Source organism: Lissotriton vulgaris, chromosome 2_1, assembly GCF_964263255.1.
Source record: "Lissotriton vulgaris chromosome 2_1, aLisVul1.2, whole genome shotgun sequence".
Lineage (NCBI taxonomy): Eukaryota > Metazoa > Chordata > Amphibia > Caudata > Salamandridae > Lissotriton > Lissotriton vulgaris.
The window spans coordinates 838,843,328-838,863,925 of NC_141687.1; the positions used below are offsets into that span (position 1 = coordinate 838,843,328).

At 49.7% G+C, this 20,598-nt stretch overlaps 1 protein-coding gene across 7 annotated transcripts in view; it reads right to left on the reverse strand.

Annotated features, from left to right (window-relative positions):
- The window catches only part of USP40 (ubiquitin specific peptidase 40), a 703,484-nt gene that overhangs the window by 205,589 nt on the left and 477,297 nt on the right, over positions 1 to 20,598 (reverse strand). For all 7 annotated transcript variants that reach the window (XM_086956273.1, XM_086956270.1, XM_086956267.1 and 4 more), the window contains one exon: positions 20,374 to 20,495. In XM_086956273.1, coding sequence (XP_086812399.1) covers positions 20,374 to 20,495 — 122 coding nt within the window. The remainder of the gene's footprint in view (positions 1 to 20,373; positions 20,496 to 20,598) is intronic.

Consider the following 20,598-nt stretch of genomic DNA (forward strand, 5'->3'; position numbering starts at 1 on the left):
TCTCTTTCTCTCTCTCTGTCAGTTTCAGTCAGTCTCTCTCTGTCAGTCAGTCTCTCTCTGTCAGTCAGTCTCTGTCAGTCTGTCAGTCTGTCAGTCAGTCTCAGTCTCTCTCTGTCAGTCAGTCTCAGTCTCTCTCTGTCAGTCAGTTTCTCTCTGTCAGTCAGTTTCTCTCTGTCAGTCAGTCTCTCTCTGTCAGTCAGTCTCTCTCTGTCAGTCAGTCTCTCTCTGTCAGTCAGTCTCTCTCTGTCAGTCAGTCTCTCTCTGTCAGTCAGTCTCTCTCTGTCAGTCAGCCTCTCTCTGTCAGTCTCTCTGTCAGTCAGTCAGTCTCTCTCTGTCAGTCAGTCAGTCACTCTCTGTCAGTCTCTCTCTCTCTCTCTCTTTGTCTCTGTGTGTCAGTCAGTCTCTCTTTCTCTGTCAGTCAGTCTCTCTGTCAGTCTGTCAGTCAGTCTCTCTGTCAGTCAGTCAGTCTCTCTGTCAGTCAGTCAGTCAGTCTCTGTCAGTCAGTCTCAGTCAGTCTGTCAGTCTGTCAGTCAGTCTCAGTCAGTCTGTCAGTCTGTCAGTCAGTCTCAGTCAGTCTGTCAGTCAGTCTCAGTCAGTCTGTCAGTCAGTCTCAGTCTCTCTCTGTCAGTCAGTCTCAGTCTCTCTCTGTCAGTCAGTCTCTGTCAGTCAGTCTCAGTCTCTCTCTGTCAGTCAGTTTCTCTCTGTCAGTCAGTCTCTCTCTGTCAGTCAGTCTCTCTCTGTCAGTCAGTCTCTCTCTGTCAGTCAGTTTCTCAGTCAGTCAGTTTCTCAGTCAGTCAGTTTCTCAGTCAGTCAGTTTCTCAGTCAGTCAGTTTCTCAGTCAGTCAGTTTCTCAGTCAGTCAGTTTCTCAGTCAGTCAGTCTCTCTCAGTCAGTCTCTCTCTCTGTCAGTCAGTCAGTCACTGTCAGTCAGTCAGTCAGTCAGTCTCTGTCAGTCAGTCTCTGTCAGTCAGTCAGTCTCTGTCAGTCAGTCTCTGTCAGTCAGTCTCTCTCAGTCAGTCTCTCTCTGTCAGTCAGTCAGTCAGTCTCTCAGTCAGTCTCTCTCTCTCTGTCAGTCAGTCTCTCTCTGTCAGTCAGTCAGTCAGTCTCTCAGTCAGTCTCTCTCTCTCTGTCAGTCAGTCTCTCTGTCAGCCAGTCAGTCTCTCTCAGTCAGTCTCTCTCTCTCAGTCAGTCCGTCTCTCTCAGTCAGTCTGTCAGTCAGTCAGTCAGTCTCTTTCTCTCTCTCTGTCAGTTTCAGTCAGTCTCTCTCTGTCAGTCAGTCTCTCTCTGTCAGTCAGTCAGTCTCTGTCAGTCAGTCAGTCTCTGTCAGTCAGTCAGTCTCTGTCAGTCAGTCAGTCTCTCTCTCTGTCAGTCAGCCAGTCTCTCTCTCTGTCAGTCAGTCTCTCTCTGTCAGTCAGTCTCTCCCAGTCAGTCAGCCAGTCTCTCTGTCAGTCAGTCTCTCTCTGTCAGTCAGTCTCTCCCAGTCAGTCAGTCAGTCTCTCTCAGTCAGTCAGTCAGTCTCTCCCAGTCAGTCAGTCAGTCTCTCTCAGTCAGTCAGTCAGTCTCTCTCTGTCAGTCAGTCAGTCAGTCTCTCAGTCAGTCAGTCTCTCTCTCTCTCTGTCAGTCAGTCTCTCTCTGTCAGTCAGTCAGTCTCTCTGTCAGCCAGTCAGTCTCTCTGTCAGCCAGTCAGTCTCTCTCAGTCAGTCTCTCTGTCAGCCAGTCAGTCTCTCTCAGTCAGTCTCTCTCTCTCAGTCAGTCCGTCTCTCTCAGTCAGTCCGTCTCTCTCAGTCAGTCTGTCAGTCAGTCAGTCTCTCTTTCTCTCTCTCTGTCAGTGTCAGTCAGTCTCTCAGTCAGTCAGTCCGTCTCTGTCAGTCAGTCCGTCTCTGTCAGTCAGTCTCTCAGTCAGTCAGTCTCTTTCTCTCAGTCAGTCAGTCTCTCTCTCTTTGTCAGTCAGTCTCTCTCTCTTTGTCAGTCAGTCTCTCTCTCTTTGTCAGTCAGTCTCTCAGTCAGTCAGTCTCTCAGTCAGTCAGTCTCTCAGTCAGTCAGTCTCTGTCAGTCAGTCTCAGTCTCTCTCTGTCAGTCAGTTTCTCTCTGTCAGTCAGTCTCTGTCAGTCAGTCAGTCAGTCAGTCTCTGTCAGTCAGTCAGTCAGTCAGTCTCTGTCAGTCAGTCAGTCAGTCTCTGTCAGTCAGTCAGTCAGTCTCTGTCAGTCAGTCAGTCTCTGTCAGTCAGTCAGTCTCTGTCAGTCAGTCTCAGTCAGTCTCTGTCAGTCAGTCTCTGTCAGTCAGTCTCTGTCAGTCAGTCTCTGTCAGTCAGTCTCTGTCAGTCAGTCTCTGTCAGTCAGTCTCTGTCAGTCAGTCTCTGTCAGTAAGTCTCTGTCAGTCAGTCTCTGTCAGTAAGTCTCTGTCAGTCAGTCTCTGTCAGTAAGTCTCTCTGTCAGTCAGTCTCAGTCTCTCTGTCAGTCAGTCTCTCTCTGTCAGTCAGTCTCTCTCTGTCAGTCAGTCTCTCTCGTCAGTCAGTCTCTCTCTGTCAGTCAGCCTCTCAGTCAGCCTCTCAGTCAGCCTCTCTCTCAGTCAGCCTCTCTCTCAGTCAGCCTCTCTCTCAGTCAGCCTCTCTCTCAGTCAGCCTCTCTCTCAGTCAGCCTCTCTCTCAGTCAGCCTCTCTCTCAGTCAGCCTCTCTCTCAGTCAGCCTCTCTCAGTCAGCCTCTCTCAGTCAGCCTCTCTCAGTCAGCCTCTCTCAGTCAGCCTCTCTCAGTCAGTCTTGCTCTCAGTCTGCCTCTCTCTCTCAGTCAGCCTCTTTCTCTCAGTCAGCCTCTTTCTCTCAGTCAGCCTCTTTCTCTCAGTCAGCCTCTTTCTCTCAGTCAGCCTCTTTCTCTCAGTCAGCCTCTTTCTCTCAGTCAGCCTCTTTCTCTCAGTCAGCCTCTTTCTCTCAGTCAGCCTCTTTCTCTCAGTCAGCCTCTTTCTCTCAGTCAGCCTCTTTCTCTCAGTCAGCCTCTTTCTCTCAGTCAGCCCCTCTCTCTCAGTCAGCCCCTCTCTCTCAGTCAGCCCCTCTCTCTCAGTCAGCCCCTCTCTCTCAGTCAGCCCCTCTCTCTCAGTCAGCCCCTCTCTCTCAGTCAGCCCCTCTCTCTCAGTCAGCCCCTCTCTCTCAGTCAGCCCCTCTCTCTCAGTCAGCCCCTCTCTCTTAGTCAGCCCCTCTCTCTTAGTCAGCCCCTCTCTCTTAGTCAGCCCCTCTCTCTCAGTCAGCCCCTCTCTCAGTCAGCCCCTCTCTCAGTCAGCCCCTCTCTCAGTCAGCCCCTATCTCTCAGTCAGCCCCTATCTCTCAGTCAGCCCCTATCTCTCAGTCAGCCCCTATCTCTCAGTCAGCCCCTATCTCTCAGTCAGCCCCTATCTCTCAGTCAGCCCCTATCTCTCAGTCAGCCCCTATCTCTCTGTCAGCCCCTCTCTCTCTGTCAGCCCCTCTCTCTCTGTCAGCCCCTCTCTCTCAGTCAGCCCCTCTCTCTCAGTCAGCCCCTCTCTCTCAGTCAGCCCCTCTCTCTCAGTCAGCCCCTCTCTCTGTCAGCCCCTCTCTCTCAGTCAGCCCCTCTCTCTCAGTCAGCCCCTCTCTCTCAGTCAGCCCCTCTCTCTCAGTCAGCCCCTCTCTCTCAGTCAGCCCCTCTCTCTCAGTCAGCCCCTCTCTCTCAGTCAGCCCCTCTCTCTCAGTCAGCCCCTCTCTCTTAGTCAGCCTCTTTCTCTCAGTCAGTAAGTCTCTTTCTCTCAGTCAGTCAGTCTCTTTCTCTCAGTCAGTCAGTCTCTTTCTCTCAGTCAGTCAGTCTCTTTCTCTCAGTCAGTCAGTCTCTTTCTCTCAGTCAGTCTCTTTCTCTTAGTCAGTTTTTTTCTCTCAGTCAGTCTCTTTCCCTTAGTCAGTCTCTTTCTCTCAGTCAGTCAGTATCTTTCAGTCAGTCAGTATCTTTCTCTCAGTCAGGCTCTCTGTCAGTCAGTCTCTCTCAGTCAGTCAGTCTCTCTCAGTCAGTCAGTCTCTCTCAGTCAGTCAGTCTCTCTCAGTCAGTCAGTCTCTCTGTCAGGCTCTCTCTGTCAGTCACTCTCAGTTAGTCAGTCAGTCAGTCTCTCTCGCTATCAGTCAGTCTCTCTCTCTCTCTCTGTCAGTCTGTCTCTCAGTCAGTCCCTCTCTCTCTCAGTCAGTCAGTCTCTCGCTCTCGGTCAGTCTCAGGGTCTCTCTCTCTCTCTCTCTCTGTCAGTCAGTCTCTCTCCCTCTCAGTCAGTCTCTCTCAGTTAGTCTCTCTTAGTCAGTCTCTGTCAGTCAGCCTCTAGCCTCCCTCTCAGTCAGCCTCTCAGTCAGTCTCTCTCCTAGTCATTCAGTCAGTCTCTCTCTCTCTCAGTCAGTCAGTCAGTCTCTCTCGCAGTCAGCCAGTCTTTCAGTTTTTCTCTCTCAGTCTCTCTGTCAGTCAGTCTCCCTCCGTCAGTCAGTCTCTCTCTCAGTCATTCTCCCTCCGTCAGACTCTCCCTCAGTCAGACTCTCCCTCGGTCAGTCAGTCTCTCTCTCTCTCTCTCAGTCAGTCTCTCTCTCAGTCAGTCACTCTCTCGGTCAGTCAGTCACTCTCTCAGTCAGTCAGTCTCTCTCTCCAGTTTCTCTGTCAGTCAGTCTCCCTCTGTCAGTCAATCTCTCTCTCTTAGTCAGTCTCTCTCTCTCTCTGTCAGTTGGTCTCTCTCTCTCTCTCGGTCAGTCAGTCTCTCTCTCCCTTTGTCAGTCAGTCTCTCATAGTCAGTCTCCAAGTCAGTCTCTTTCTCTCTGTCAGTCAGTCAGTCAGTCTCTGTCAGTCAGTTAGTCTCTCTCTTCTCTTTCCACTCTCTCTCTCTCCACCGTCATTCTCCACTCTCTCTCTCACTCACTCACTCCCCCCTCTGTCTGGGGGGCCATGGGTACATTACCTGCAAGGTCCGTGGGCCATCAAGGAAGGCCTGCCGGGCCGCCTGGGCCGCAGGCTGTACTGGGAGTACCACGGGTATAGCAGTTACCTCTCTAGCAGTGGCTACCCGTATCTATTGCAGTGGTCTGAAAAAGTGTTCTTAGTACAGCATGGCCAAGAATAGCTTGTTTTGCTGGCACATCTACACAAAAATGTTTTGGGAAAGTGTGTTTTGTAGACCAAGTTGCCGCTTTGCAGATGTCATCTAGGGGAATGTTCCCCAGGAAAGCCATAGAAGCCCCTAGTTTGCGAGATGAATGAGCTCTAGGGGGAATAGTTAATGTGCATTTGGCTTTGATATAGCATATTTGGATGCATTTAACAATCCACCTTACAATCCCTGTTTTTGAAATCGGATTGTCTTTATGAGGTGGGGAGAAAGCAACAAATAGTTGTTTAGTCTTTCTAAAGGATTTTGTTCTTTTAATGTTTCATAGTATTGCTCTTTTAACGTCTAACGTGTGAAGAGCCCTTTCTGCCACTGAGTCTGGTTGAGGGAAAAAAACGGGAGTTCAACAGACTGGTTAAGGTGGAAGGCAGAGAAGACTTTGGGTAACAATTTAGGGTTATTTCTAAGAACCACTTTGTTATGATGTATCTGCAAAAATGGTTCTTTTATGGTTAATAGCTAAAGTTCACTATCTCTTCTAAGAGATGTGATAGCGACCAGGAAGGCTACTTTTCAAGTGAGGAACTGTAATTTGCATTTATGTGGAGGTTCAAATGGGGGACCCATGAGTCTGGTAAGGACCACACTTAGGCTCCACACTGAAAAGGGTGGAACTCTGGGTGGAATTATCCTTTTAAGTCCTTCCATAAATGCTTTAATAGCTAGTACTCGAAACAAAGACAGATATTGCCTGTTTTGGAGATTGCAGCAAGATGTAGTTGGATAGATGTATATGCTAGGTTACATCGTTGTAGGTGCAAGGGATAACAGATAATGTTCTGAATCGAAGCATCTAGTGGATTGATTTTGTTATTTGTGCAATAAATCACAAATAGTTTCCACTTTGCTGCATAGCATGCTCTGGTGGTAGGACGTCTAACTTCTTTAATGATGTTCATGCAGTCTGACGGGAGATTGAGGAAGCCAAACTCGAAGACTTCAGGTGCCAGATCGCAAGATTGAGTTGGTTGGGATCTGGATGTCTGATCTCTCCATGGTTCTGAGTAAGAAGCTTGGATGAGAGGTGTGGCTTTTGATAAGGAACTACTGATAGTTCCAAGAGGGTTGTGAACCATGGTTGTTGGGCCAATGTTGGAGCAACCAGGATCATCGTGAGGGAATGCTGTTTGAGTTTCCAAACCACTAACTGAATGAGCGGGAGAGGTGGAAAAGCGTAAGCAAATTTGCCTGACCAGTTCATCCATAGCGCATTCCCTTTGGACAGTAGGTGTGGATGACTGGACGCGAAACTTGGGCATTTTGCGTTTAGGTGTGTGGCGAACAGATCTATTTCTGGGTGTCCCTACATGAGAAAGAATGGAAGAAGAACTTGAGGATGAAGTTCCCAATCGTGGATCTGCTGTCTTTGACGACTGAGCAGATCTGCAATTTGATTGAGAACTCCTGGGAGGTGTTCCGCAAGGAGATGAATGGTCCATCTCCATATGCTTTGAGCTAGATGTGAAAGCTGCAGAGAGTGTGTCCTCCCCTGTTTTTGTATGTAGTACATTGCTGTCATGTCTTACGGACCAGGACAGCTTTGCCTACGAGATGGAGCTGAAAGGATTATAACGTTAGAAAAATTGCCAACAATTGCAGGTAATTTATGTGGAGTTGTTTTTGCTGAGGTGTCCAGATGCCCTGAATGGTATGATTTTGAAGATACATTTCCAAGCTGGTGAGCGATGCACTATCTGTGAAACCGGGTCCAGGAACGGCCGCCCTTTGGAAAGGTTTTGTGTGTTCCATCACGGCAGAGAGCCATGCGAGCGCCTGTCCACCTACACCAGATCTATTGGCTGACCTTGAGCCTGGTTCCACTGACGTGCCAAACACTCCTGTAAGGGACGCATTTAGAGTCTTGCATAATGGAAGATGAGACTGCAAGAGGCCATCATCCCAATTAACTGCATGAACACTGGAGCTGGCAAAGAGTGTTGAGGCAAAACCTTTCTTTTCAGAGCTTGCATGTTACTTATCCTGACTGGGTTGGGGTATGCTAGAGCTTTTGAAGTGTCTATTGTAGCTCCTAGGTATTGTGTGCTGGAAGGTTGGACATGGGATTTGGTGAAGTTCACTGTGAAACCCAGATTGAGAAGCAGTTGTATTGTTGTGTGATGCACACAGCTGCTTTGTGACTTGGCTTTTATGAGCCAGTTGTCCAGATAAGGGAACATGTGAATATGCTGTCATCTTAAGTGATACAAAAGGGGATGATGGACGGAGCGTTTGAGCAAATCAAACACTCACCCCTAGTCAACTGATCTGGGTTTAATCCATCACCATTCTTTAGCTCACTCAGCCACCCCAGTTTAGACATGGCCATATGCAAATTCACCCCATGTCAACTGATCTGGGTTTAATCCATCACCCTTCTTTAGCTCACTCAGCCACCCCAGTTTAGACATGGCTATATGCAAATCAGTCCGACCCTGTGCCTCATGGGAACAGTCCAGCCCGAACTGCCAAGCCATGTCTTCCCTGGACCGGAAACAAGCATTCTGGAACCGGTTTCGGATTCATAATCCTCATCAGCCAGGCTATCTTAAATCCTGTGGCCAAGTGAGCAAGGGACTCACGTCTGGCATACCCTGCCAACTTAGGGCGAACAAAGTGATACAGGGTCAGGGACAGGCTGATTTGCATATGGCCATGTCTGAACTGGGGTGGCAGAGTGGGCTAACGAATGGTGATGGATTAAACCCAGATCAGTTGACTGGGGGTGAGTGTTTGATTTGCTCAAACGCTCCCTCCATCATCCCCTTTTGTTTCGCTTTGTTCGCCCTAAGTTGGCAGGGTATGCTCAGACGTGAGTCCCTTGCTCACTTGGCCACTGGATTCAAGGTAGCCTGGCTGAAGAGGATTATGAATCCGAAACCGGTCCCAGGATGCTTGTTTCCGGTCCAGGGAAGACATGGCTTGGCAGTTCGGGCTGGGCTTTTCCCATGAGGCACAGGGTCAGACTGATTTGCATATGGCCATGTCTGAACTGGGATGGCTGAGTGGGCTAAAGAATGGTGATGGATTAAACCCAGAGCAGTTGACTGGGGGTGAGTGTATGATTTGCTCAAACGCTCCGTCCATCATCCCCTTTTGTTTAGTCATCTTAAGTTAGCCGCCACTACTGAGAGGCACTAGGTGAAGACTCTGGGTGCTGTAGTCACTCCAAATGGGAGGACTTTGAATTGGTAGTGTTGTCCGTCTACCACGAACCTGAGATCTCTCCTGTGGATGAGGTGAATGGGAATATGAAAATAAGCGTCCTTTAAATCCAGAGAGGAGAGAGGTCGCCTTGTTGAAGCAGCTGTTGGAGAGTGACCATGTGGAAGTGAGCCGACCGAATGTAGAGGTTCAGCGGTCTGAGGTCCAGTATTGGTCTGATAGAGCCGTCCTTTTTTTGAATTAGGAAATATAGGGAGTAAACCCCTGTGCCTTGATGCGGCAAGGGGTCTGATTCTATTGCGTGTTTTTGTAATAGCGAGGGGAATTCCAAGCAATAACCATACTGGATAATCTGTCTTGCCAACCTGTCTGTTGTGATGGTATTGCAGACAGGTAGGAACTGTGCGAGACGTCCCCTGCCAGGAGTGGGATGATCGGGGGAAAGTGAAGTCACTGCTTGGTGGTAGGGGAGTTGCGGGTGTTGCCACCACGACCTCTTACCTTACCGTTGTTACCCATGTACTCGCCTTGAAAATATCCTCTGGGGGAGGTAGTTTGACTGGGACTTTTGTATGAGGTAGAGGGATGCTCTGAGCCAGTGGTTTCCCTGTAAAAGGAGCAACAAAATGACCCTTTAGAGGAAGGTAATTGCAAGGCCCCAGTGGACTTGCCGTCTCAGTATCCTTCTTCATCTGTTCTAAAGAAGTATTGACTGTGGGCCCAAAGAGATGTACTTGGTCAAAAGGCTGATTAAGAATAGTAGATTGCACCTCTTGCTTGAATCCTGAGATTCAAAGCCAAGCGTGCCTGCTTAATAAAACACTGGTATTAATAGCGCACGATGCGGTATCAGCTGCGTCGAGGGCACATTTGATAGATGCATTGGTTATTAACTTACCCTACTGTATCAGGTCGTTAGCTTTGTTTTTATATTGGTCAGGGAGATGTTGCATAAGCTTTTCAAGCTCATCATAGTGAGCCCTGTCATATCTGGCCACCAAAGCTTGGGCATTGGCAATCAGCCAATGATTTGCCGCCTGTGACGCGATACATTTACCAGATGCGTTTATTAGTTTTGCTTCCTTATCAGGTGGAGGAGTGTCACCCGTGCTTTGTGAGTTAACCCTCTTGGGTGCGTATGGCACTGCAAGACAATCTAGAGGGACCTGACCTCTGATGTAGATTGGGTCATTGGGAGCTGCCTTATATTCTTTTTGTCCACCATGATGTTGAAAATCCTGGCTCTGACTGGGTCTTTAAACACTTCTGGTGCATGTTTGAGCATGCCCTATAGCATTGTCATGGTGTGTGTAGGTTTTTGCGAGGGTGCAAATGTTTCTAGTAAGAAAATCTTCTTCTAATGGATCAGAGTGTAGTTGCACCCCATGGTATTGTTCAGCCCTAATAATTAGTTGTGCAAACCCAATATTATCATCAAGCGGTGATGGCCTGGAGGGATAGAGGTCTGGGTCATTGTGTGGATCTGGATCAGCATTATAGTCATCCCATGGATCTGTATCTTGTGGAATTGTATGTGTGTCATCATCCCTTTCTGTATCTGTGATCCCATCCCCACCTATGTCATCATCTTCATGCCCCTGTAGTTGAGGTGAAAATGTATGTTGAGGAGAGAGTGCTGGAGAAATTTGCAGATTTGGATCAGGTGAAGGATGAGAGGAAGGTGGAGAAGTGTTAGTGCCTATTTCCTTCAGTTTAGTGGGTATTTCTGAGTCTTCTGAATAGTCCAGTTTCCTCTTTTTAGAAGGTTTGGTGGTAACATGACCGGTTATTGGGTAAATGTGTAAAGTCTTTTGTTTCGGATCCGAAGGATCTGGTACAGCCTGTTTGGGAAACTGTCCTTTTTCGGCACTGAAGATTTAGGGCTTGAATGTTCTTTCGGCTTGGTGTCAGAAGCTTTCTGTGGGGTCTGGAACTCTAACTTTGGGTGTAGGAGCTTCCGGCTCCGAGACCTTTTTTGGCTCTGAAGTCTTCAATGTGTGTTTTAGCTCCGAAGGTTTGTCCTTTGACTGTTTCGACGCCAAAGGCTTTGGTTTTGGGCGGTTTTCGGTGCAGATGAAGAAGGGTGTGGCACAGGTTTGGTTTTGGGCTTCGGTGCCAAAGGTGACTTCTCAGCACCGGAATGAGATTGGCTCCACCCGAGCCGGAAGGCTTTTTTTTGGTTTCATAGCCGGGCCCGAGGGCGGGGAATCTGAAATGTGTTGCTGGTGCTGACTTGAGCCCAAGGGCGAAGGTGTTAGCGGAGCCTTTTGTTTGCGGTTGGTTCGGAGAGGTGTGTCGGTACTCACGGACTGTTTTGCTGGGGGACTGCCTCTTTTTCGATGTCGGAGTCGTCGGCTTCGGAGACGGAGGCCTCTCTTTCATCAGCTTCCTGTTCTGTATGGACATCGTAATTTGCTTCGAAGATGTTCTGAAGAAAACAAGTTACTTACCTGTAACTTTGGTTCCCCAGTATTGGTTACTTTCATAGATTCCCATGCTTTGTATCATTCCCCGTCGTCGGAATGGGAGCCTCGGTAAATAGAAAATACCATAGTAGTAAGCACAAAGTGAAAAAATAGGCCTAGGCCTCATCTCATTTTGTAGCTTATCCACCTCTTTTTGTAAAAGAGACCAAACTTCTGCAGTAGCCAATCACAGCAGCCTCACCCCACAGAACCTTCCTGAGGGAAGCTCAGAGCCTCAGATTTTCGTAGCCGTTGTGAACAGCTATCCACCAAGACAAGAAGACTGAGCTTTCCCAGGGGAGGCGGGTGGGCGCATGGGAATCTATGAAAGTTACCAATACTGGGGAACCAAAGTTACAGGTAAGTAACTTGTTTTCTTGCCCCAGTATTGGAACTTTCATAGATTCCCATGCTTTGTATCAGAGTAACTGTGAGAAGTTGGCCCGATATGCAGCGTTCGCTATTCTAGCGACCGCTATGTATCGTTCCAAACGACCCTTATGGTGATTGGTTGTAAGTCAACCTATAGACCAGCTATCCTAGTAGCGTGGATACGAGCAGTCTAAGGCTAAAGACTCGAGAGGGCGTGTTAAGCCAGCTGTTTACCACACATGTACCCCTTGAACACCAAGTGAAAGGACACCTCACAAGTGTTATGAAAATAAACAGGATATTTATTAAGATTCACAACAGCCCTGTACTCTTTATGAGGACAGGGTACTAAGCACAAACCAAATCTCTTAGGAAAATACTTCAAGTGCACAATTAAAACAAGTGCCCGAGGACACGGAAAGTTTAGAGGTCTCGGGCAGACCCGATAAGGCAAGTCGGAAGCGAGGGACTCAGGACCCTAGAGTAAAGAGGCTATGCGGGCACCGAAATGCCGAGTTACCTAGCCACGAGGGCTGCGGCTGCACAAGTCTTACAGGCGTCGGGGTCTTCGCTGACGAGCTAGGAGCCGGAAGAAAAAGGAGTTGCTGGCCGGCGACCAGTGCTGAATAGTTCGTAGAGATCCAAGCCTGGATCAGAGATCGTTGATACCTGAAAGCAGAGGGGACCAAGTTCGTACTACTAGCCAGTAGTCAGAGGGTACCCGGAGGGCACCGGTTGGCCGTCACCTCGACTAGGTGAGTGGGCGACGCTAGGATCTGCAGTCTCACGGACCAGGAGGCGTTGTCGGCGACCAGGATGGAGGTGCGAGCTGTCCCACGAAGGATGATGCTGTCGGCGTCGCTGGGCCCAGGATTGGGGCAACAAGCCTTGGCAGATTTCAGGGCCACGTGGTGGGCCTAAAATGGCGTCTTGAGGGGACCAGGAGGGTCCGGGGTGCTTCCCGCAAAGATGGAAGCAAAGGCCAGTCTGGAGCAACCAGACCAGCAGCGTTGGTTGTCGGATGTCGTCACAGGAGGGCACAAGCCAGCGGCTAGTGACCGGACAACGTGCTGAGCGGCGAGCAGAAGGGCCCCACGCAGATCGTGGAGATACGGGGAGGCTGCGCTTCGGTGCTGGAGCGGCTCAGGGTCGGGGCTTCTCGGACCCCAGAGCACTCACCAGAGAATTACTTCGATGGTCGTGCTGATTAAGAAAGCGTGCAGGTTTTGATGATGGCCGGTCCCTCGAGGTCTCGTCGCACCCACAGATCACAGCTGAGCTGATGACGTGGGTAGAGGTCAGAGGTGCCAGGGAAGCCGGTTCTCGTCGAGCTGGGCCGTCGGATTCCTTGAGGAAGGACTTGCAGCAAACCGCAGAGTTCTTAGGTGGTGCCCGCTGATGCAGGGAGATTACTCCTTAGTCACAAGGGAGAAATCTTGAGAAGAGTCTCGAATGTCCTTTCGTAGAAAGTAGTTCTTGATTCAAAGATGATCTAATTTGGAAGGGTCCCCGCTCCGGCCTTTATGCTAAAGAAAGGGGTGGGTACATGACTATGTCCTGCCCTAAGGGTGGGACCAGAAAGGGGGGTAGTTACACCCCTCTCCCCTGCCGGACCTTCCCCAGGCCAGGGCTGGCGCCCCTGGAACTGGTTCTGACCGGCAGATGCGTAGTGAGCACCGGGGTGCCACTCCGCAGTCACCTTCTCGCAAAAGCCCTACCTACCCAGAATACACAAACCCTGTCTGGGACGGTGCGAACACCGCCCTCGACAGGAAACCCTTTGTCCAAGCGCTCCTCGCTGGAAGGACTCCCAGCAGCAGGAGGTCAGACTCGTGTCTGTGGTGGCAGCATCCATTTTGTGGAGCTGAGGCTTTAGTTAACTTTAACCGGGGTTCACAGTTACGTACATGTCGTGTCCCTCTAGAAGGGCAGAATGCTAACCTCGTCGCCAGAATTGGTGAGGGGGCAGCGTCCCGATTCGTATGACACCTTACTCGACATGTCTTGATAACGCGACACCGAAGTTACCGATGTGGTACGCGTTATCATGGAACAGCCATTGGGTCTTTGTTCCGCAAGCTGCAACCGGGCTCGGCTCGGGCCAGAACCTAGTTCACACGAGCCCACGCACTCTGCCTTCAGGATTGTCAAGGCCTGCCATAGGAGTGACTGATAGGAACTCGGGCGTCCATTGTACGGTTAGATATAGGGCTACTATACCTAAAGCAAAGGGTGTTTACACGACTTCGCCCCAGCTGTCATGCAGCCAGTTGTGTCAAATTTAGGAGGCCAGCCAGGGGTGGCATAATACATGCTGCAGCCCCTGGCGGCCCTGGGTACACCTATGCCCTGCGTTACGGGGTCTGATAAGGTGGCCCAGTACCAATTGGTAAATGCACCTAGGGTACATGTCGTAATTTAGAAAGAGAACAGCCAGGCTGTGGGTCTGATCGGCAGGCCCACAGCCAGAGAAAGTCGTAAACCAGTGAAACAAAAGCAAAAAATCTGGGTGATCATGGGATTGCAGACCCTACTCTCCTACAGTAACCAGCAGTAAACAGAAAAGCATATTTTGCAATACATGAACCTGAAAATGTGACACATCTCTGATCAGAACAGTAGAAACACATAGGATCATAAAATATGACAATAATGCAGTAATACAAAATATGCAAATAGGAAGGCGGGATAGAAAGGAAAAAGATTCCTCAAAACTGCCTGGCCCACTGCCGCATCTTCTTTCACAGAAGAATCCAAACAGTAGTGGCGAGTGAAGGTGTGGACACTGCTCCATGTTGCTGCTCTACAAATGTCCTTGATTGGGACACCTGCGAATAGAGCTGTCGATGAAGCCATTGACCTGGTAGAGTGAGCACGAACTGCTCGGTGCAGTGGTTTTCCAGCCGCCTGGTGGCAAAATTGTATAGCACTGGAAATCCAGCGGGAAATACAGGCTTTAGAAACTGGACATCCCTTGCGTGGAGCACTGAAAGAAACAAAAAGCTGTGAAGACTTTCTGAAGTGTCTTGTTCGCTCCAGGTAGAATTTCAGGCATCTGTGAATGTCCAAAGAGTGCAAAGTTCTTTTCGCGGGTGTGGAAGGCTGTGGAAAGAACGGTTTTAAGACTACTGGCTCATTTAGGTGGAATTCTGAAGGCACCTTCGGGATAAACTTAGGATTCGTTCTTAGGATCAGAACATTATTCTTAAATTGTAGAAAGGGTTCCTCAATCGTGAAAGCTTGGAGCTCACTTACTCTTCGAGCCGATGTCAGGGCCAAGAGAAGAGCCAGTTTCCAGGAAAGAAACTTAAGGTCAGACTTATGAACAGGCTCAAAAGGGGCTTTCATGAGAGATGACAAGACTAGATTCAAATGCCAGGCCGGTGGTGGCGGCCGGACTGGAGGAAAGACCCTGAATAAACCCTTCAGAAATTGTTTGATAATTCTCGCTGACCATAGGGAAGGACCTGAAGATGAACGTCTGAATCTAGAGATGGCCGCCAGATGGACTTTCACAGAAGATGGAGCCAATCCAGATTTAGCCAGTGAAAGTATGTAAGGCAAGAGTTGGTGTGGAGCAGAAGTATATGGGTGTAAACCTTCTTTCCGACCCCAAACACAGAATCTCTTCCATTTAGCACGATAGGTCTTGTTGGTACTAGGCGCTCGGGCCTGGGCCAAAATGTCCCTACATTCCCCTGAGAGATCTAAACCTTGGAATTCTCGGAACTCAGGAGCCACGCTGTCAATCGCAGCGATTTCAAGTCCGGATGTAGAACCTGTCCGTGGGACATCGTTAACAGTGTTGGAACAGGATGCAGGAGAACTGGCTGGTCCTGGGAGAGGAGAAGAAGTTCCGAGTACCAAAACTGTCTGGGCCATGCTGGAGCGATCAGAATCATCCTGCACGGTTCCACCTTGAGTTTGCTGATCAACCTCGGGATCAGCGGAATGGGAGGAAAGGCGTAAACAAAGGCGCCTGACCAAGCAATCAAAAGCGCATTCCCCAAGGATTCCCGATGGTGAACCCTTCTTGCGAAGGACAGGCATTTGGCATTCTGGGGAGTTGCAAACAGGTCGATGGATGGCGTCCCCCATCGTGCAAAGAGCTCCTCCAGAACAGTCTGGTCTAGTTCCCACTGGTGAGAGACTGTCATTTGGCGACTCAAAGCGTCTGCCCTGACATTGAGTGTCCCCGCTAGATGTTCCGCTGAGAGGGAGACACTGTTCTGGATTACCCAATTCCACAGCGTCTGGGCTTCCTTGGAGAGGGTGGAGGATCTTGTTCTGCCCTGTTTGTTTATGTAGTGCATGGCTGTGGTGCTGTCCGTACGAACCAGCACTGCACGGTTGCGAATCCTCGGAAGAAAAGCTTGTAGAGCCAGACGGATAGCGAGAAGTTCCAGAAGGTTGATATGGAACTTGACCTGGACCGGACTCCAATGGCCGCTGACCTTTAGCTCTTGGAGGACCGCTCCCCATCCCTCCATGGAAGCATCCGTTGTCAAAACAAGGGGAGATGGTGGAAGTCGGAACGACAGACCCTTGCAAAGATTGTCTTTCAGCAGCCACCAGCCGCCTGCCTTTCTCATTTCCGGGGTAACGACAATCCTGTCGTCGAAGGACCCTGTGACCTGCCGCCACTGCTTGTCCAATTGTTCTTGTAGCGGACGCATTCTGAGCCTGCAGTGTGGAACTAATGGTAAGCAGGATGAAATCGATCCGAGAAGCGACTTGTACCTCCGAACTGTCAGCGTCTTTCGAGATTGAAGAAGCCGAGCTGAACAAATTAGCTTGTTTTGGCGCTCCTCCGATGGAAAGGCTAGACAACTCTCTGTGTCCAGGATGGCCCCTAGAAACCTCGCTGACCTGGAGGGGCATAGAACAGACTTTTCCTTGTTGAGTCGAAGACCCAGTTGCTCGAACAGCTCTTTGCATGACCGGACTGCATTGGACGCTTCTAGAGCAGATGGAGCCTTCAGCAGCCAATCGTCCAGATATGGAAAAACCTGAATAGCTTGCCTCCTGAGATAAGCTGCTACTGGAGCCAGAATCTTTGTGAAGATCCGCAGAGCAGACCGGAGACCAAACGGTAGTACCTTGAATTGAAAGTGGCTCTTGCCCACTGTAAATCGAAGATATTGCCTGTGAGCTGGATGAATAGGAACGTGGAAGTAAGCGTCTTCCAAATTTAGGGTCGCCATGTAATCACCTGGATTGAGGAGACGAAGGATGTCCTGAAGAGTGACCATCCTGAAGGACAACTTTACGAGATAAGTGTTGAGCTGCCGTAGATCTAAAATTGGACGCCACTTGTCCTTTGTCTTCCGAACCAGGAAGAACCTGGAATAGAACCCTTTCCCCTTCTGAGAAAGGGGTACAGGCTCTACCGCCCCCTTGGTGAAGAGTTGGTGGGCTTCGAGATGAAGGAGCTTGAGATGTTTGGGAGGAAAGGCATCCGGCGCTCTTGTTGGAGGAAGGTCTTGAAACTCCAACGTGTGTCCTTCTTTGACGATCTGCAAGACCCACTGATCCGATGTAATGATCATCCAGTTGTTGAGGCAATGGGCAATCCTGCCCCCCACTGATGTGAATGAGGGAACAGGAACAGTGGAAAGAGCCACCTGGCCGCTATTGTTTCCTGGTGTTGTCTCTCCTTTGCTGCCCCTGACGTCCTCTAGGCTGCTGGCGAGAGAAAGAACCCCTCTGAGAGTACTGAGGTTTATATGTCTGGCTAGACTGTGAGCCAGAAGAGTAGCGATTCTGATTTCCTCCTCTATAAGAGGAAAATCCTTTACCTCTAGCTCCCCTGAAGGGTACTTTGCGATACTGCAATGTTCCTAAGGACTTGGCTGTATCGGTGTCCTTTTTAATGCCTTGCAGGGCCTCATCAACGTGCTTGCCAAACAGCATTTCTCCGTCGTATGGCAGATCCAAGATTTTATTCTGCACTTCTTGCCTGAACCATGTGGCCTTCAACCACCCTTGGCGTCGCAGAACCGCCGAACCGGCAAGTGCTCGAAATGCGGTGGTCGCAATATCCATTGCGACATCAATGACTTCCGAGGAAGCCCGCTCCCCTTCAAGCAAAATCTTCTTCACTTCCTCTTTAGAAGAATCCTGCAATTCCTCTATAAATGGAGCAAGGTCGCACCACATCTGGCGATCATAGCGTCCCAGAATTGCTAAAGCATTGGCTGCTCTAACCAGAAGACTTGATATTGCTGAAAATCGTTTGCCTACATTGTCTAGGCGCCTGCCCTCCTTTTCTGGTGGTGTAGTCAGTGGCGTAGAAGGATTCTTAGATTTGCTTTGGGCGGCCTGAGAAATGACCGAGTCCGGTTTCGGCTGACCAAGCTAACATGCCGGACTGCCATCAGGAGCTTTGTACTTATTCTCTAGTCTTGGTAGCACCGGGAGGACTGTGGCCGGGTTGTGCATAGCCTTCAAGCCCTCAGACCAGACATGCTCAATGATTGGTATGGACCGTACTGATTTCCTGAATGGTTCTTTAAAGTCATATAAGAAACATTCCGATTGAACCATGGTCACTGGAAGCCCAAATCTTTTGGAAGCCCGTTCCATTAGGTTGTGAAAACCTCCAACGTCCGCTGGAGGCGAGGTATTGTTGTCTGGATCTGCGTTGTCCAGATCCGCCGGGTCAGTAGGATTCCAAGGCGCCTGTTGATCCTGATCAGGATCCGCTTGTTGGTCTGCATCCGAAGAAGCAGTGTCATCATCAGTATCGTGCACTTGCACCACCTCCTGTGGGCGCTCTTCCGGCGCAGTGGTACGCTCTCTTGTAGGTAAAGAGTGGTCTGCCACAGGTTGCAATGTCTGAGGCGGAGGCGTGGGAGGACGCACTCGTTGAGCTTCTTGAGGAGTAGGGAAACGCTTCCGGTAGTCCTGCAACATAAGTTGTAGATCCGCAACCAAAGTGGAGGGCATCGCCACCATCCCTTCTGGTACATGACGTGCAGGCTGCTGCAAAGGCATCTGCCTGGTAGTAGTGTGCTCTTCCGCATAATAATGTTCCGGAACATAGTGCTGGTGTTCCATCTCCCCTTCCTCAGAACTGACATCCTGAACCTTAACCTGTAGGTCAGATGGGCTATAAGCTTGTCCGAATTCACTGAAAGTCTCTTCATCAGAGTCATCCTCCAACAGCAGACTAGGTGGAAATTTCTAAACCTGTCGCGGAGACGTCATCTCTGGCGTGATTAGCTTCTTTTTATGTGAAAAAACAAGTTTTTCAGAACATTCCGTCGTCGACGTCGACAGCAACTCTTTATGGGACTGCGTCGACGAAGGAAGCGTCGACGTAGACACTGTCCTCGGCGTCGAGGATTGCGTCGTCGACGAGGTGAAACTCATCGTTGACGATGGTGGTAGCGTCGACGGGATCGTCGACGAGCTCGTCGTCAGCAACATGGTAACAGGCGTCGTCGACACCGTCGTCGATGTCGTCCTCGTCGTCGTCATCGCCGTCGACGCCAGCTTTGCAGTCATCGTCGTCGACGTGGAGATGGTCATTCTCGTCGACGACGAACAGGAATCCGGAGCTTTGAAAACTGTCGACGGTGCAGGCGTCGTCGACGCAGCCGTCGTCGACGAGCCCGTCGACGAGGCAACTTTCACAGAGCTGTCCTTTTTTACACTCGTCGTCGACGTACCTGATAGTTTAACCGTCGACGACCTCTGCTTCTTGTCTGAAGCGACCTCTTGAACAGAAGTTGAAGGCTTCTTGACCCCTTTATCCTTCTCAGAGGGAGGTGAAGAAATAGTTGAAGACTTTTTCACCTTTTTTGAGGGTTGTTGTTCCTCAGGCTTACCCTGCCTCTCCTTTTCACCGTGGTGAGGAGATTTTAGGGAAGCAGGCCTGTCAGACCTATCAGAGGTCCCTGGTAAGGCCTTGTGAAGGGACTCGCCTGAAGTAGAAGGGGGAGACCTACCCCTCTTCTGAGACTTCTTAGATGACACCATCGACGAGGAGCCCTCACTGTCCGAAGACACAATATCCTTCCGTTCCTTCATCTTTTGAAGCCATGTGAGGAGACGTCCTTCCCTGTCCCTCAAGGTCTTTGCTGAGAAGGATCTGCAAATCGGGCAGCCTGTAGGTTTATGGTCTGGATACAGGCAGTATATACAGTCCATATGTTTGTCCTCGACAAACAAAACTCTTTTTGGAGCAGGTGGCACAGGCTCTAAAAAGGGCTTTTTTCTCCTTGTCAGACATGACGAAAAAGAATCCAAGTTGTTGAAGAAATAGTCAGAAAAACTGAAGAAACTGAGCAGAGCTCAATGGAGACTCCCTTGCACAACGTGCAGTAGAAAATCTGAGGCTCTGAGCTTCCCTCAGGAAGGTTCTGTGGGGTGTGGCTGCTTTGATTGGCTACTGCAGAAGTTTGGTCTCTTTTACAAAAAGAGGTGGATAAGCTACAAAATGAGATGAGGCCTAGGCCTATTTTTTCACTTTGTGCTTACTACTATGGTATTTTCTATTTACCGAGGCTCCCATTCCGACGACGGGGAATGATACAAAGCATGGGAATCTATGAAAGTTCCAATACTGGGGCAACCGAGCTGCTTCCATGGGACATTTCATGATGACAAGCCAGACGGTCACAAATGGTTTTCTTGGACCTGAAAGATGAGCAGGCCTCGCAGTTCTTGTCTTCCTGCTCCGGGGAGAGGCAGAGGTTACACACCACGTGCAAGTCTGTGTGTGGGAACTTAGCACCACACCCGGGGCATTTTTTGAAAGGAGTCCTTTCCATTGACTGCTGGTGTAGTTGGTGTGGGTAGGCCCAACGCCCGCTTTGAAGTTCGAGGTTGAGGATATTATAGTTTTTTGAAGATGCACATCGAAAGGGAAACGGGATTGAGCCAATACCTTTGAGTGGTGAGGAATTGCGCGGCAAAGGGGGGTTGGAAGATGACACCGGCCTGGAATGCAGCAAACTACATCCAAACCAGATGCTGGAAAAAAACTATTTGAAGATGGAGTCGAAGCCAATGCGCACTATCACCCTAGGGAGGAGTCACCTATCTTGTGACTACAAAGACTTCTTCCAAAGACAAAAACAAAGAGCAAACATCTGAGCCCAACACCAGATGGCGATCTATGCACAAGTATATGATCTACAGCTCATTTGCCCCAACACAACTGTTACAGGAATTAGCTACACCCATTAGGAATTGCACAAACGTCACATTAAAGTCTGATGGAAAAACTTTATAAAGATACCTGAGCTGTTGCTGCTGCTGACTGCGGAGAACCCGGCCCAGCCGTTTATTCTCCAGAGTCCAGACTCTGAGAAAGTATGGCGAAGGGATGACGAGGTGCTGGAAGGAAGGCAACGTCATCACCTGTAGACAGAATACAAGTCTCTTCAGGAACATGAAACTTGCAAGACACTGCAAAATATTACAGATAGGAGTTAAGGTGCTCCCACCTCGCCGTCAAGACCTG